The sequence below is a fragment of the Sinohyriopsis cumingii genome, chromosome 6 (genome assembly GCF_028554795.1).
Source record: "Sinohyriopsis cumingii isolate HCF-2022 chromosome 6, ASM2855479v2, whole genome shotgun sequence".
Taxonomy (NCBI): Eukaryota; Metazoa; Mollusca; class Bivalvia; order Unionida; family Unionidae; genus Sinohyriopsis; species Sinohyriopsis cumingii.
In genome coordinates this window covers 141888212-141903155 of record NC_142966.1, presented here as the reverse complement: position 1 = coordinate 141903155, position 14944 = coordinate 141888212, and the positions used below count along the sequence as shown (strand labels likewise).

General features: G+C 34.5%; 1 protein-coding gene across 5 annotated transcripts in view; it reads right to left on the bottom strand.

Moving 5' to 3' along the window:
• The window catches only part of LOC149798150 (uncharacterized), an 88939-nt gene that overhangs the window by 63125 nt on the left and 10870 nt on the right, over positions 1-14944 (bottom strand). For 2 of the 5 annotated variants that reach the window (XM_089963256.1, XM_089963255.1), the window contains exons 2-3: positions 9074-9213; positions 3918-4039 (exon numbers count right to left, since the gene is read on the bottom strand). In XM_089963256.1, the coding sequence (XP_089819382.1) occupies positions 3918-4039; positions 9074-9131 (180 nt within the window). In that variant the 5' untranslated portion in view covers positions 9132-9213. Of the gene's footprint in view, positions 1-3917; positions 5632-9073; positions 9214-14944 lie in introns of those variants that run through there. The other 3 variants (XM_089963253.1, XM_089963254.1, XM_089963257.1) reach the window with 2 other exon arrangements.

The following is a 14944-nucleotide window of genomic DNA, read 5'->3' as shown; positions in this document are numbered from 1 at the left end:
GTGTTGTTACATTCAATGTTTGACATATTAGAAATGTAAAAAGCAGAACATTATCAAAGAATTAATCAGGGATCCTTAAATCAATAGTAACTTATCTCTATGGTAACGGAGTTTACACTATGGCATAAGGTATTATGGGTGCTTTAAAATCATCATGTTACAATAATATTTGATTCATAGAACGGCTGGCCAAATGTGTCAGGACTTTTCTCGCTATGCAGCTGTTTTCGTCGTTTGCAGAAATCGAAAAAAGTGGCGATTTGTTTAGTGATTCAAAATAAAGTACTAAACTTTTTATTTATTGCAAATTTTACATATCAAACAGGATAGTTTTCCTACAATATTAAAAAAAATACAAGTTGAGGTAAGAATTTCGGGAAAATACAATTTCATTATTTGTTCCTTGATTTTCTTGAGATTAGTATTTCTACAGATTTCCCTCTGTATTTTCCAGAAATGCTTTTAGTCTTTATTAAATACGGAATAGTAACTTTTTAAAAAATAATTTTCTGTGGTCGCCATGCGGAAAGGACGCATGCCTCACAGTAAACATTTAGCAAAAAGCATACCAATGCTTTTATTTATGTGTTTATTTGTCCCCATACCCACCCCTTTCATTACAGCCGACCACATCAACCTTCAAAATTTTTCTAGTAAACAATTTATTACAATTTTATGACTCTAACCCGATCATGTCTGCAGTCAGTATCCAAACTTATGAAACGTATATACTTACTTATAGGTCCAGTCCAAATGCAAACTGCTGAGACCAGATCTGCCAGCGCATAATGTGCCGGCAGATCTGGTTGGTGCAGTTTATTAGGATTAATCAGTAGAACAAACGACATAGACCCTGATCTGCCAGCGCATGATGCGGCGGCAGACCAGGGAATATGCTGTTTGCAGTCTGACTCGACTTATATGAGAGTACAATAGTCGGAGACGTGAACCCTATTACACATACAAACAAGCACATTAATACGAGTTGGCATTTATGCACGAACTGACAAGACCGTAAAGTCTTCGGCTTAAATATGAAACACAAAACTAAACAAAAAGGAATAATGCAATGCTAACAATCAAACGTCGAAACACGGATTTAAATATGAAATGAGTTATTTGTAGCATTCAATTAAATCATCATTGTAGTTTTTATTTGTTTCGGTATCACCTTTAGTTTTCTGCTGGATAGGGAGTAACATCCTATGATTTTATATCGTGACTTTTATTCATTCATTTATTAATTTGTTTACTACTTTTGTCCGTTTTCATAAAATAATTATTGGATAAGCAAGTGAATTAGATTAGTTTGTGTTTTGAAGAAGAAACAAAACTTATAATTTAATCCCAACTCGAAGGGTATAATGATTTAAAAAAAAAACCCATAAAAATGACAATAATTAAATGCATTTGAACTTCCCTCAGTGCCCTACTGTTTTTTGTTGATGCACGTTTTATTGACTGTCCATCTAGCAAAAACCTACTTTGTCTAAAATCATGTATATGACTCCATTATCTTATTCAATTTCATGTTGTCGTGTACATTTCCTTTTACTTTCTGTTTAATGGATTTGGGTGTTTGGGCGGTGGGTGTTGGAGGCGGGTTGTGCGACTAATAGGTGGTGCATTGCGATTTAGATGGGACCAAAGCCTAGCTAAATCGTGCTTACTTGCACAACACTGGGCTAAATCACACTATTTTTTTATAAACTGAAACAAACCTTGATGTTCAACTCATCACGATGTTCAGTAATGATATATATTGTTCCAGTTGTTGTTATCAATGATTGAAATATTGAACAATCATATATATCAATGGCAGTATCGGATTTATGTAAACAGTGTTGTTTTTTTAAATTATTCTCCACATTAAAAGTTTGCATGCAATACCATTATATTTTGTAAATGATACAAATGTCCAGATCGCGGATCGAAATGTGTAAAGTTAAAGTTCTCAATTAATAATGTAATGACAAAACATTTTGATACTCGCAGACTTAATAGAATCATTCTTAGTCCCCAGCCACACCACACCCCCCAAAAAAAGGATACAAATTTGTCAAGTACATCTGTTACGCTTAAACTACGGTATTAAAATCAATCAAAGATCTGCATTTTTTTAAAAAAATTATTTGATTTTGAGCGTTTCATTTAATTTTATCTTTGGATGGTTTTGGAATATATATAAAAACGTACATTAAATTTTTTTTAAACAAAACAACAAAAACAAATGAACTCATGGTGAAATTCTTAACTTAAGATTTTCCAAAGTCTCGCTATGTACTATGATCTGAAATGTAATAATAGATAAATATGCCGACAACGAGAATTTCAGATTGCGATGCCTATAGACCAGTACCAAACGGTAAAACTGTACCAAATAAATAAAGACGTACTAACAATGACACAAGCTTATATTTAAAAACTTTATCAGTTGAGATAAATGACAGGTGATAATATAAAGTTATTTCGTTCGCATTTTCTTGAATGATTAGATCCATACGTTAACACTGATCACTGGACAATCCTGGTTTAAACTACTGGCGCCCATGTGTTAAGGTGGCATCCATTTCTAGATCCATACACGCTTGATACCTGTTTAATCTTTCTTTAAAACATCAGCCGAAATATTTTAATAAACTGTAAGTCACAATTTTGTAAATAAATAAACGAAAAATCATGCGACAAGAGTTTTAAGTTTTGCTCATCTCACGAAACCTTTGAAAACAATCGATACATTCATATTTTTAAGCCTAAATGATGGCATTTAAAACTTTTATAAGTCTTTGGGACTTACTTCTTCTCCACATGGCTCGTCTTCAATCTGCTGTTTCGGTTGACTAAAAATTACTACCAATGTCAGACCGTATTGATTTTAACGTAGAAGTTATAACGTATCATTTCAGAACAAACAAAACGCACACACAAAATGAAAACTCAATTATACCTGGATTGAAGTTTAAATATATAGATACAAATAGATCATTCCCTATTCCGAGAGAAACATTGTTCATCGTTAGCATTATTGTAACTGACAATTCATCATTTTATTTATTTACTTACTTACTTTTACTCTTCATAGTTCTTGATCGTTTAGATATTTTGATTTACACTTTGAACAACACTCGCAAAATTTACAAGAAATAATTTAGCGACATCGGGTGCTTAGAACCATTAGTTACATTTGATTGTCACAAGTGACATCTGGTGCTTGGATGCACGAGGTAAATTTGATTGTCATGTAGTGAGTAAAACCAGAAATTGGACTCACTTGTTAACTTGTATTGTCATGAAACATGCTGTAACATAACTCCGTTTTAGTTTCCCCGTTTGGACTTTATCTGGTTGTGTGAAAGTAATTCTAGATTCTAAACAACGCGTTTAATAGCTACCTGAGGTGACGGGAAATCTCTGTGTTCTGGAGTGTAACAAAGGCTATATTCAATCAGCTTTAATGAGATTCACCACGTTCATGTATAAGTAAACAGAACTGTAAACACTGAGTGTGCAAGATATCGCCAGTGTGTGAAGTCGCTAAGGAGAAATTATTTAAGACCACGATCAAAGCAAAAACCGTCTACCAGCAAGACAATATGCTTGTGATGTAATTATTCCACCTTTTTAGTTGCGTTATTTTCAGGATTCCTCGTTCTTATGAAACGTTTTCTTTTTGTCTCTTTTGTAAGCAATAAATCTGAATAATTTGAGGCATTCCATCCTTTATTATCTATCATGCATTCAGGTCCAGGAAACATAGATACTTGTTTTTAGAAGGTTGAAATGTTAGAGAACGAATTTATAGACGATAATGAGGCATTCTAAAGTCAGTAAACTCTGTGTGAGAGGGGAGACACAATAATGACTGATAGACTCACACAGAGACACAGAATGGAGTAACTTGAAAGAGAAAAACGTACCATTATCCTTGTTCGTTGTTCCGGATCCATGGTATCTAGTTGGTTGCTAAGTTTTGCTTTAGACTTTACCATGAGACTGATTTCCTCCAGCCTGTTTTGAATCGTGTCCAAGGGGTCGTCATCTGGAATAGGAATACGCAACTTCTTATGACTTCTAATTAATCTTTTAGAATCCTTCTCTAATCTACTTTTTAACATCCAGTCATGTTCGACAAGATATGTTCCAGCTTTGTCTAAATTTTCCCTAGAAACCACAGGATCATCGTCTGATAAATAAATGTCGTTTTCCTCCTCTTCCTCCCCCTCCTCTTTCTGGACGATCTTCTCAGTTGACTCTTTTTGATTTTCAGCTGGATGAGGGACTTCTTTATTCTCCTCATTATTTCTATCGCCGCTGTCTTCGACCTGACTTGGATGTACCATTGTTATCTCTGGACTAGGGTCCAAGTTTGAAAAAGCCAGGATATTGTTACTGAGAGACTTTTTGTTCATATCCGTATTGTTAAGAACATACGGCATTGGATGAAGCCCGCCCACTGAGATACTTTTGGGCAGGTATAACTTTTGACTGGACCTGTGACTTCTCAGGTCTTGATTACTTTGGTGAAGTGTTGCTTCCCTCCTCACCAGCCGAAAACTCCTTGGAGGGGTTGAGGTAGGAGAACGATTTTCATTTTGACCATTCTTACGCTGCCAGTATGGTTTCCAAAACCGCCCGGTTTTTGTGTTATCGCCAAAATAGGCAAATTCATCCCGGACCTTGTTCAAACGGGAAATTTCCCTGTCTAACTGGTCATGGTTCTTCATGATGAATTCCTTCAATCACAAAAAATCCACAGAATCTTAGATCGTTTTATACACAAATATATTCGTAAGAAGAAAGGACAGTTTGTCAGATGAACTAAAATTTAACACCCTTCCAGCACGATGAGTTTAACGTGAATAACCGTACTGGGTAGCCGTATGCAATTTTCTCGTTACTTTCTAAATTTGCGAGGGATACACAAAAAGGACTGAAGTACTCGAAGTACACATTTAAACACATAACTCGGACACTCATCAGGTGTTATAATATCCACATTACAGAGGTTTGATAGATATCGACATCATCATTCCCCACCTGCACCGGTAGGTAGGACCTAAACAAATCCACCAACAGAGTGCCTTTGCTTATATGTACGAGGATTCGATTTGTATGTATATACCTAGTTAAAGCAAGATGAATGCCAATTAGCGACGGGCGTAAGTATTTCAATTAACCGCATAATATATTCATAGAAACACCGTTTAATTCGTTGCGCTATAATTTATAGCCTGTTAACGGAACAAAAGCTTCACTAACATTAACAGCGGTATATTCTTCCTTAACAGCGACCATTCACTGCAGTTGTGCCTGTTGCTTTTGATCTATTAAATTAGCAGCACATATATTACTGATTGTGACGAATAAATAGGAGAATATCCCACGTGTATTCCAATACAATCCCTGTAAAAGTATTCCATTAGATAATTTAATTCTGTTATGAGTGACGTGAATGTTTAATCAATCGATTCTTCTGTCACATTAAATCCAAAATGTGACATGGGTGATATACATGTTTGATGTTCGTGAACTCTTGACGGTAAAACTTGGATAATCCTTGTCTTGGCTTATGACACGTGGTAATCCGTAACAATCCCAAAATTCCGACAAACAACGGAGCTCTCTTACAGGTTCTATCTCCAGCCCAGTCGATAACACCACGATACCGGTGAAATGTCGAGTGAATGTGTTTTAGGTAGGGTAGATATTTGTATACAAAGTTACCGTTGGATCGAGCGTGGGGTATGTGAAAAAGTAAGTAATATATATACTTATTCGATGTAGACTGCGCCTTGGATAGCCTCATCAAGGTATTGATTACATCGCACCGATTACTTTTAGCCTGATAAAGGTAACATATAGTTTTTTTTTAATTTTATAGCCAATTCTTGTTATTACACACTGCAGTTTCTAAACTAAAATTTAATGCATATTGGAATAAATACAGAATGTTATGAATAGACATGGGAAACAACTTTGGCTAATCTAAAAGGAACAAGATAGGAAAGAACTATTGCAAATCAGTAAATGAATAACTCAATCAATCAGTCAGTTTTACGGGCCTGTTAAAATTAGGATAACGGCAGAAAAAGGTGATGTAAATTTGAAAATTTGGCGGTACTACCATAACTCAATTTTATTTAGATTAATTGAAATGTTATGAATTGGTTGCTGTAACTTATTATCAAGTTCGATGGCCTTTTACAATCCGAAGCCTCGTGGGTCGGTGGTTCTTCCCGGGGTTTTCCCGGGTTCTTCCTCCACCATTAATACTGGCCGCCATGCATAGCCTATCGTGTGCTGAAAAATGGCGTTAAACCCCACAACAACAACAATCCGAAGCAAAAAATTATGAATACTTTATTTGTAACTGGCCACAATTATATCAACCACGATATCTATATTCTCATTCCACTGAATGTATGTCTAGAATTTCCAACATACATCACTTTTCTCGACACTTGTTTTTCATGCCATCAATATATGTCTGTATTTCGTCTTATGTCCATAAACGTATATGTTTCGGATGACAGACAGACCGGTTTAGAAGAAAAAAAAGTTTTAAAAAAATAACATTTCTGCACCATAGGTTTGCTACTTGGGTTGTAGTTTTTATTTTTATTTTCGTCGTCGTTAATGCTACTTTGCTTTTGTTTCGGCACATCCACGTCTTTGGTTTCTGTCATGAAAGCATGAAATACAAGCATCCTTTGACATGCAGGTCACGTTTTCTTTCTTTCTACAGATCCTGTGTGTAAACAGGTGATATTATTTAATTCTACATTAATGCATTAAGACCGGTTTTGACAGGAACATTTCTTGATAGATCCTAAATAAAAGGTCCATGTCGTTTCGAACGTAATATTTTGAGTGAAGCCCACAAAATAAGTCCAAGTAGTTATATACATAATACTTTGCATAAAGGCTACAGAATACGTACCTTACATTCAGTTCCGAATGTAATAACGTATTATATCAACGTAATAACAAGTCCACATTCATATATCAAAATAAATGTTATAAATGATTATAAACGTAAAAACATGACTCTCAACGGTACCTCCACCAGATTTTGTCCTTGCTCCGAAAACGGTCCAGAATTTATCTGTCATAACAGGAGTCGGCAACCTACGGCACAAGTGCCACAAAATGGCACGTCAAGACGTTTTGTGTGACAAGGGTCTTGATTTTAAGTGTTACTCTCTTACTGGTGGCACGCGCTCCTTCATTTTGTAATTAATCCGAAAAAAAGTCGCACGCTATGTAAAATTGGTTGCCGACCATTGGGCTATCATTTTCATATTGTATATTGCATTATCTAATTTTCTGAGTTTGACGGCAATTAATTCTCGTGGTTTAAAAATGATTTTAATAGCGTTTTGCATAATTTTTTCGCATGTTTGTTTGTTTATTCGGAGAAGCAATAGTTAATATTACTGGAAACGTTAAATCCCAGTCTTTAAAACTGTGTCATCTGGACCTTATCAGCAGTTCGGTATTATGTGCACCAAAATATAGGTGCCTGCGACCTTCTTAGACGAGGAAATGAAAATTTCATTCTGTAAAATGTGTGAGAATTTGATTGTGTAGTAGCCATATACCGTTGCAAAGATATTAACCTAGAGCTGCAACCGTATCCAGATGCAACTGTATTGTTTTATCAGTACATGAAAACCTTTTCAAATATTATAAATATTTATGCAATTATACCAGATATTTTTTACAAAATATTGCTGCAACGTCAAAAATTACTACTGCATCAACAAAACGATAATTGGATATCGTTACAAAGATATCTGGATACCGCTGCAGCGGTACGGGTACTTTTGACCCTTTTCTCACACCATAACAGGGGATACGCTACAAGTAACATGACGTGACAAGCCCGCTGCGCATGTGTTCATCGTCACTAGAATCGAATTTGCTTTAAAAGCTTTATATCCAATATGTAATTGTTTTCATTAAATAGCAAATAAAAATCAATTAATCTTTTCTTTAATCGTGTTCCATTTCAGTGCGAGTTGACATACGTGGCAGACACTAAATGCTTAGTAAACATTACTTCAAAACCGTGGCTGTGAACGTTATGCGCGCTGCATTTATCATTTGTGCAACTCTGATAGGGAAAACTTATAAACCGATTTATCTTTGAATACCAGAACCCTTCTATATAATTATCTAATTAGTTTAGAACAGAGAGCAATTAAGAAGACTTCTTGGTTTGCTGTACGTAGACTTCAAGATAACCGTAGGAAACGTTCTTTAAAAACAACTTGAAAGATCGTATTTACTTTCTTCAGTCTCACTGACCAACAAAAGGTATAATAAATAATAAATAGTCTAGGCTGGCTGCCTCTGTATATCCGTGGGAAAGGCAATTAGCTCCCATTTCGTCGGCAATGATATAAGCAATAACGTGTTAAATCCAACCAACCAATCAACCAACAAATTGTTTTTTGTAACCAGAACGTTTTATATAGTATACATTCAAGGAAAGAGCAGTCTTTTTCATTATTTTAAGAAAGATCAAAATGAATATAAATAAACGAATATTTTAATTTTCTTCAAATATTTGGTCCTGCCACGAGTGCTTTCAATTTTTTTAAAACCGTACAATGCCAACTTTAACGTGACTTCAAAGGATTAAACGTTATGCCCATATCGACATGCCACACAAACACTACATTGAAACCACAAATTGTTTCGAAAATGACGCAAGCTTCAAGAAACATGACATTTTTGGTATTTATTGTGTTAGTCAAACATAGATAGTAAGCGCGAAAGTGAATAAATTCGTTAAGGATGCAATTAGAATAGGATCACTGCAAAGGATGATACAACACTCTGCAGTAATGCGATTGACTGATTGCTAGCTTTAGTAACTTACATTACTCTATTCAACAGCATGATGTTATGAAGTCCATCTTTATTTTTCCTTTTAATGGAACTCTACTGTGTCACCACAACAAGCTCTCCTTTATCGAGAAAACATTTTGGAAGAATAAGGCGCTAAATCTAAAATATTAATTTTGGGGGCAAGTAAAATAAGTTTGTAACTAATCTGTATACTTACCGTCCTCCAGATGTTCCCCAAACTTGATCTTCCGAAGCAGTTGGTAGGAGGAGGTCATATCTTATCTAATGTGCTTACACAGTGCCCAGATATTTCATTGTACATGTACGTAAAGGATGCCAGAATCAGCACAGTTCAACCTGGCGTGAAGAAAAAAAAGAACGCAAACAAATATTGTAATAAATATAATGAATACAAATTAGCAGTTTTTAGACGTTTCATAGTACAAGTCCACCCAGTAATGATTCCAGTATATGTTACAGCATCAAAGTCACCATTAGATGAAGGCAATAAACTTGTATGATATAATGTAGCCAAAATATACATGCCGAGGCTGAGGGACACGTCCCACAGTAGCCAGATAGTCATACCGAGCAAGATGCACACCTCCCTTAGTAGTCAAATAAACATGTCAAGGAAAATGCATACCTCCCTCAGTAGTCAAATATACATGTCAAACAAGATGCACACCTCCCTCAGTAGTCAAATTTACATGTCAAGCAAGATGCACACCTCCCTCAGTAGTCAAATTTACATGTCAAGCAAGATGCACACCTCCCTCAGTAGTCAATGTGAGGTCAAGCAAGATGCACACCTCCCTCAGTAGTCAAATATACATGTCAAGCAAGATGCACACACCCCTCAGTAGTCAAATATACATGTCAAGCAAGATGCACACTCCCTCAGTAGTGAAATTTACATGTCAAGCAAGATGCACACTCTCTCAGTAGTCAAATATACATGTCAAGCAAGATTTCAGAATTTTATGTTGTACAGACTAGACTCTAAACGAGGGACTTCATGTTGAACAGAATCTAAACGAGGGACTTCATGTTGAACAGAATCTAAACGAGGGACTTAATGTTGAACAGAATCTAAACGACTTCGTATTAACACTAGCTTTAGGATGATTTATATTGCTTTTTATATGTACACAACATATCAACATTTTGAATGGAAGCTGATGTTTATTTCTCATCGTCGTTTTCGCAATCGTTATTATCATTATCATTATCATTATCATCAACACCGTTGCCCTCATTGTAGTCTAATACCAATAGTGATACGAATACTTTCTCCATCTTGATCACTGAAATAATGTTGTCGTTGTTATTGATATTGTTATTGTCGTTATTATTATTATTATTATTATTATTAAAGACTTGCGATCTCGATGTCGATAAAGCTAGGACAAGTGTGTAACATCATGCATAAAGCTGGTACGAGTTATTTCCCTTATCATACAGCTCTTCAAGATTCGCAGCAATTGTTTGGCTTGATTCTCGATCTCAAAAAAAAGACAGATGTGTGGTTTGTGTACGTGCCTGTGTTCATGTATGTTACTATGAGATGGCAAATGTACAAACACATTTTATATTATAGGTTATAAATCTTTTCAGACAACTTTCTGGTGCCAGGGCTCAAACATTTAATGGAACGTAAAATTATTACTTAACCTTTAATAATTGGAAGAAACAATTAATTATATTTTAAAGACGTCTCTGTAGCAATGGTATGATAACACAATCTTATGAAATTCATGTACAATCTTCACAGAAAGAATTATGAAAAAAAAAACAAAATACGTAGATTTGATTTTCTTTGTACAGGTAAACACACTAGCCTTCCCAGGAGAGTGCTATAAAATAGTTATATATTCTGAAGAAATTACAAGTTTGTATGAGTCGCTAATGAAAAACGTTAGGAATGACAGCTGACGATACTATATCATGGAATATATAAACCAACGCTGTTGTTTCAATTTGAATAGAAGTAAGCATTTGTAGACGTCAAAATCAAGAATTTTTCTTATGCAGTATTTTTATGCTAAATCTTTTTAATTATTGTTCCACTATTTGGGAATATTGTTCATTCTATCTTTTAAAGCGCATTGAACGCCGGCTATATCTCCTTTAGATAAAAATTATTCAACAGTTAGCAAAACTTTGTTTGAAAAACTCACATGGCTGCCATGTAAAGACTGGGTAAAATGCAACGATTCAGTCCTCATGTACATAGATAGTCCTCATGTACATAGATAGTCCTCATGTACATTGATAGTCCTCATGTACATAGATAGTCCTCATGTACATATATAATCCTCATGTACATAGATAGTCCTCATGTACATTGATAGTCCTCATGTACATATATAGTCCTCATGTACATAGATAGTCTTCCTGTACATTGATAGTCCTCATGTACATATATAGTCCTCATGTACATAGTCCTTATGTTCATAGATAGTCCTCCTGTACATTGATAGCCATATTCAAGATGGAAGCAGTATTGGAATGTATGATTAAATGTGACCTATTTTTCCATTTTGAAATTCCAGTGCACAGTGAAAAAAGTATTAAAATGTTTTCAAATTTTTATCTCCAAAATGGGTCCAAACAACAGTGTGTTAAAGTCACGGCTGCAAAACCTAAACTGTCTATTCAAATTACACCTTTGACGAAAAACTCCGAGACCATCTTAAAATAACTTGTTTGAACGACTGAATCATTGTAAATGATTACAGGAAACTTGCCATCTCTGTACCAGAGTACATAATCTTTTTCTGATTGATTTCCAGGAATACCTGCGCTTTATGCAACCCTGCTCTTGAGTCAGAGCGTTGTTTGTAAGCGGTGCATGTGCGAAGCCCCTTGCACATATTCGAAACCGTTAAGTACTGGAGTAATATGTTTCGAGTTTATATTTATAACTAATTTCTCGTCTTGTCTTCAAAGTTTATTAAACCCCAAAACCCCGGCTTCGTAAAATCAACTTTGTAGATACAAGGAAATGAAAAATTAATAAATAAATGACTGAAAGTTAGTACTTACATTGCTAGTACTAAGTCCTTCTCTCTGTAAAATTGTTCAGAAGTGTTTCTTTTATTTTAAAGGAATATGGCTTCAACATTTCAGATCAAACCAATTAATACTCTTTAAAGATATGTAAGGTCAAAGTCACTGTATTATTATCTACATTTTCATATTATTTGGACGACCTTGCTAGATTTTGCTCTCACATATTTACCTGTATTCACTCCATAGAGCTTGTGGAGGTTATATTGGTCAAGCAAGGTACAGAGAAAAGGACGTTCTAAGTAAGGATTCATAGTGATCCGATGGTAGGATTCGAACCCGCAAACATTCGCTCGCGTGTTTGCTACGCTAATCAATAAACCGCTACGGTTAATAAACAATATTTTGCACATTAGACTAACCCATTTGAAAAATACCCACTTCGCACTATATCACACCAAATTTTGAATTTGAGAAATATATCCAAACCAGGAAACTAAATAGTAAACATTTTATTATCCCCTACCGAAATGTAGAAAAAAACAAACAAACGATATAGGAATACGGAATAGCTTTTGCATCCTCACAAATCCGTCTGACATGATCATTTAAAGACACACGAAGTAAAGTGGATATAGTTTGTCTAATTTTTCTCACTTCAAGCTGGTGCTTATCTTAAATACGGGACGATTTCCCTTCGCACAGGTGAATGATTTATTCGTGGTTCATATATATCAATTTCCAGGTTTCAAGGTCTGTGGTACTCAATAGACTTGTTATCAACTTTAAACATCTACACAATTTATCATACAAATAAAGGAATGCTGATTCCATTATAATTTCTACACTGTGACCCCTAGAGCAAACTTTTTTGTTGTGTGCTTGCCATTAATGATAGGTTTAGATTTATTGATCAACTGTCCTCTCCCCCAAAACGCTGACCTACATAGATAATTAAATCAAATTTGGTTTCTCATTTATTGGGAAGAAAGAAAACTTGCCTTGTGTAAATAGTCATTAATTATCGTATTACTCGATGACATATTTTGCAAATGCATAATGTCCATAAACGGAAAAGTTTAACGGGACAAATTAGGGATGTATTGAAGAAAACGAGCTGAAACGTGCTGGCGAGTAAGGTAAAGCTTTATAACACAGGACAAACATGAGAAGAGAAATATATAAACTAACCATGTATAATGATGGATCTAATTTATTTATACAATATGCACATTTTTGGAAAAACTACGGGTAATAAATAAGTAACGATAACAGTGCTGACAGGAGAAAAGAACAGATCACGAATGATCTTATCTGCCGGTTACCTAAAACCGAACCCAGTACATTTTGGGTGACAATTAATTATTTACATTATTTAATTCTCCGTGCTAAATCCTATTCTCAGTTTTATCATTCAAACTCTCTTCAAAAGGAACAACGAAAAAAGCACAGTTGATCTGAAGTCATTGTGAGGATCATTAAAAGTTAAAGAACAAACAAACATACAGACAGACAGATTCACAGATACACATAAAAATACGTTTTAAGTGTCACTCCACAGTGAGAATAGGGAAAGGCACATGGGTAGATAACGTTTCTAATCAAATCAGTAGAAACTTTGATAACCGAACTGTGGTTCCATGTAATATTCTCATCAACCATGATTTTATTTGCATTTTCTTCCATTAATCATAATCATGTAAGATGTCCGTTTATTTAATTTGAATCAGTTAATGACAATGAATTCTATTTATACAAGCAAATCCTTACAGCTTAAAATAAGCAGTTGTCCTACAATTTATTACAAATTTTCAACGATAACGCCACAAGAATAATGGATTTATACAGTAATATATAAATATGCACGTTGCAAACAAAATGATAGAGACGGAGTGGGGTGGGGGAAGAAGTTGGTTACATAAGTGAATTAAAAACAAAAATGAATAGATTATGGCGGATATTGGAGATAAATGTACCACCCACCTACACATCAACCAGTTAATAGATAGCAATGAAGAACGTCATGTCTTTATGACAGTAATAAATCACATACGTAAATCCAATCATGAATACTCTAATTACATCGATATTATTTTGCTCCTGATATAAATTTTAAATAAATAAAAAATAAAGCAATATTAACTTTCGCAGTAAAATGAAATGATTCATATAATCCAATATTAGTGGTGATCGACACAAAAGCCTATTAGACTTTGAACATATTTCGTACATTGTTCAATATATTATTTTACAAACAAATGGGCAATGCTATGTGTTTTAAATTTCTTCACTACAAGAACATAATCGATTATCTCTCACCTGGTTATTGTACAATCATAATATTAAGCACTGAAAGTGTTTCTAACTGTACCATGCAAAGTGGATCCTGTCACAGCTAAGTATCTGGTGGACACGTGTGCGATCTTAACCTCTATCTTAATTTTGGCAATAGAATAATCCCTTCCATCTTTCATTAAATCAGAGAGTCAATTATGGATATGAATAGATGAGTTACAAATTAATTTCTACTTATTTAAAGTCTAATATTAATTCCAGCAAAGGTATTCCTATTTATAAGACTATACCTGTTTGTCTCACCAACCAATGGTGGTGGAAGATCGGCAAGACCAGGAAAAGTGTCATATAAATATCGAGGAATGTAAGATAGCTTAAGAAAGTTTCGTCGATCTGCCAAGTTAACGTTATCACACCATGGTCTTAAAATAAGTAACAAGAAAGAGCGAAAACCAACAAGTTTTGTAAAATTGAAAAAAATAATTTATTTTCATAAAATCAATGTGAAAAAGTAAAAATAAGTTACAGTATGGTGTGTTAAGTATATTTAATCTGCATTGTTTGTTCGTATTTCTTATTTTTTTATTTCATGATATGTTGTGGGTTATATAAAATTGTATTGGTAGCTGACCTTGTTCAAAATCAGTTACAGTTTTGTAAACAACATTGTGTTCATTTTACTGACCGAAGGATAAATACTATGCTTTTTATTTTGGGCTTAGTTAAGGACATTGTGTTTACCATGTTCTATATTACAAATTTGTTAACAGACCTTCTAACC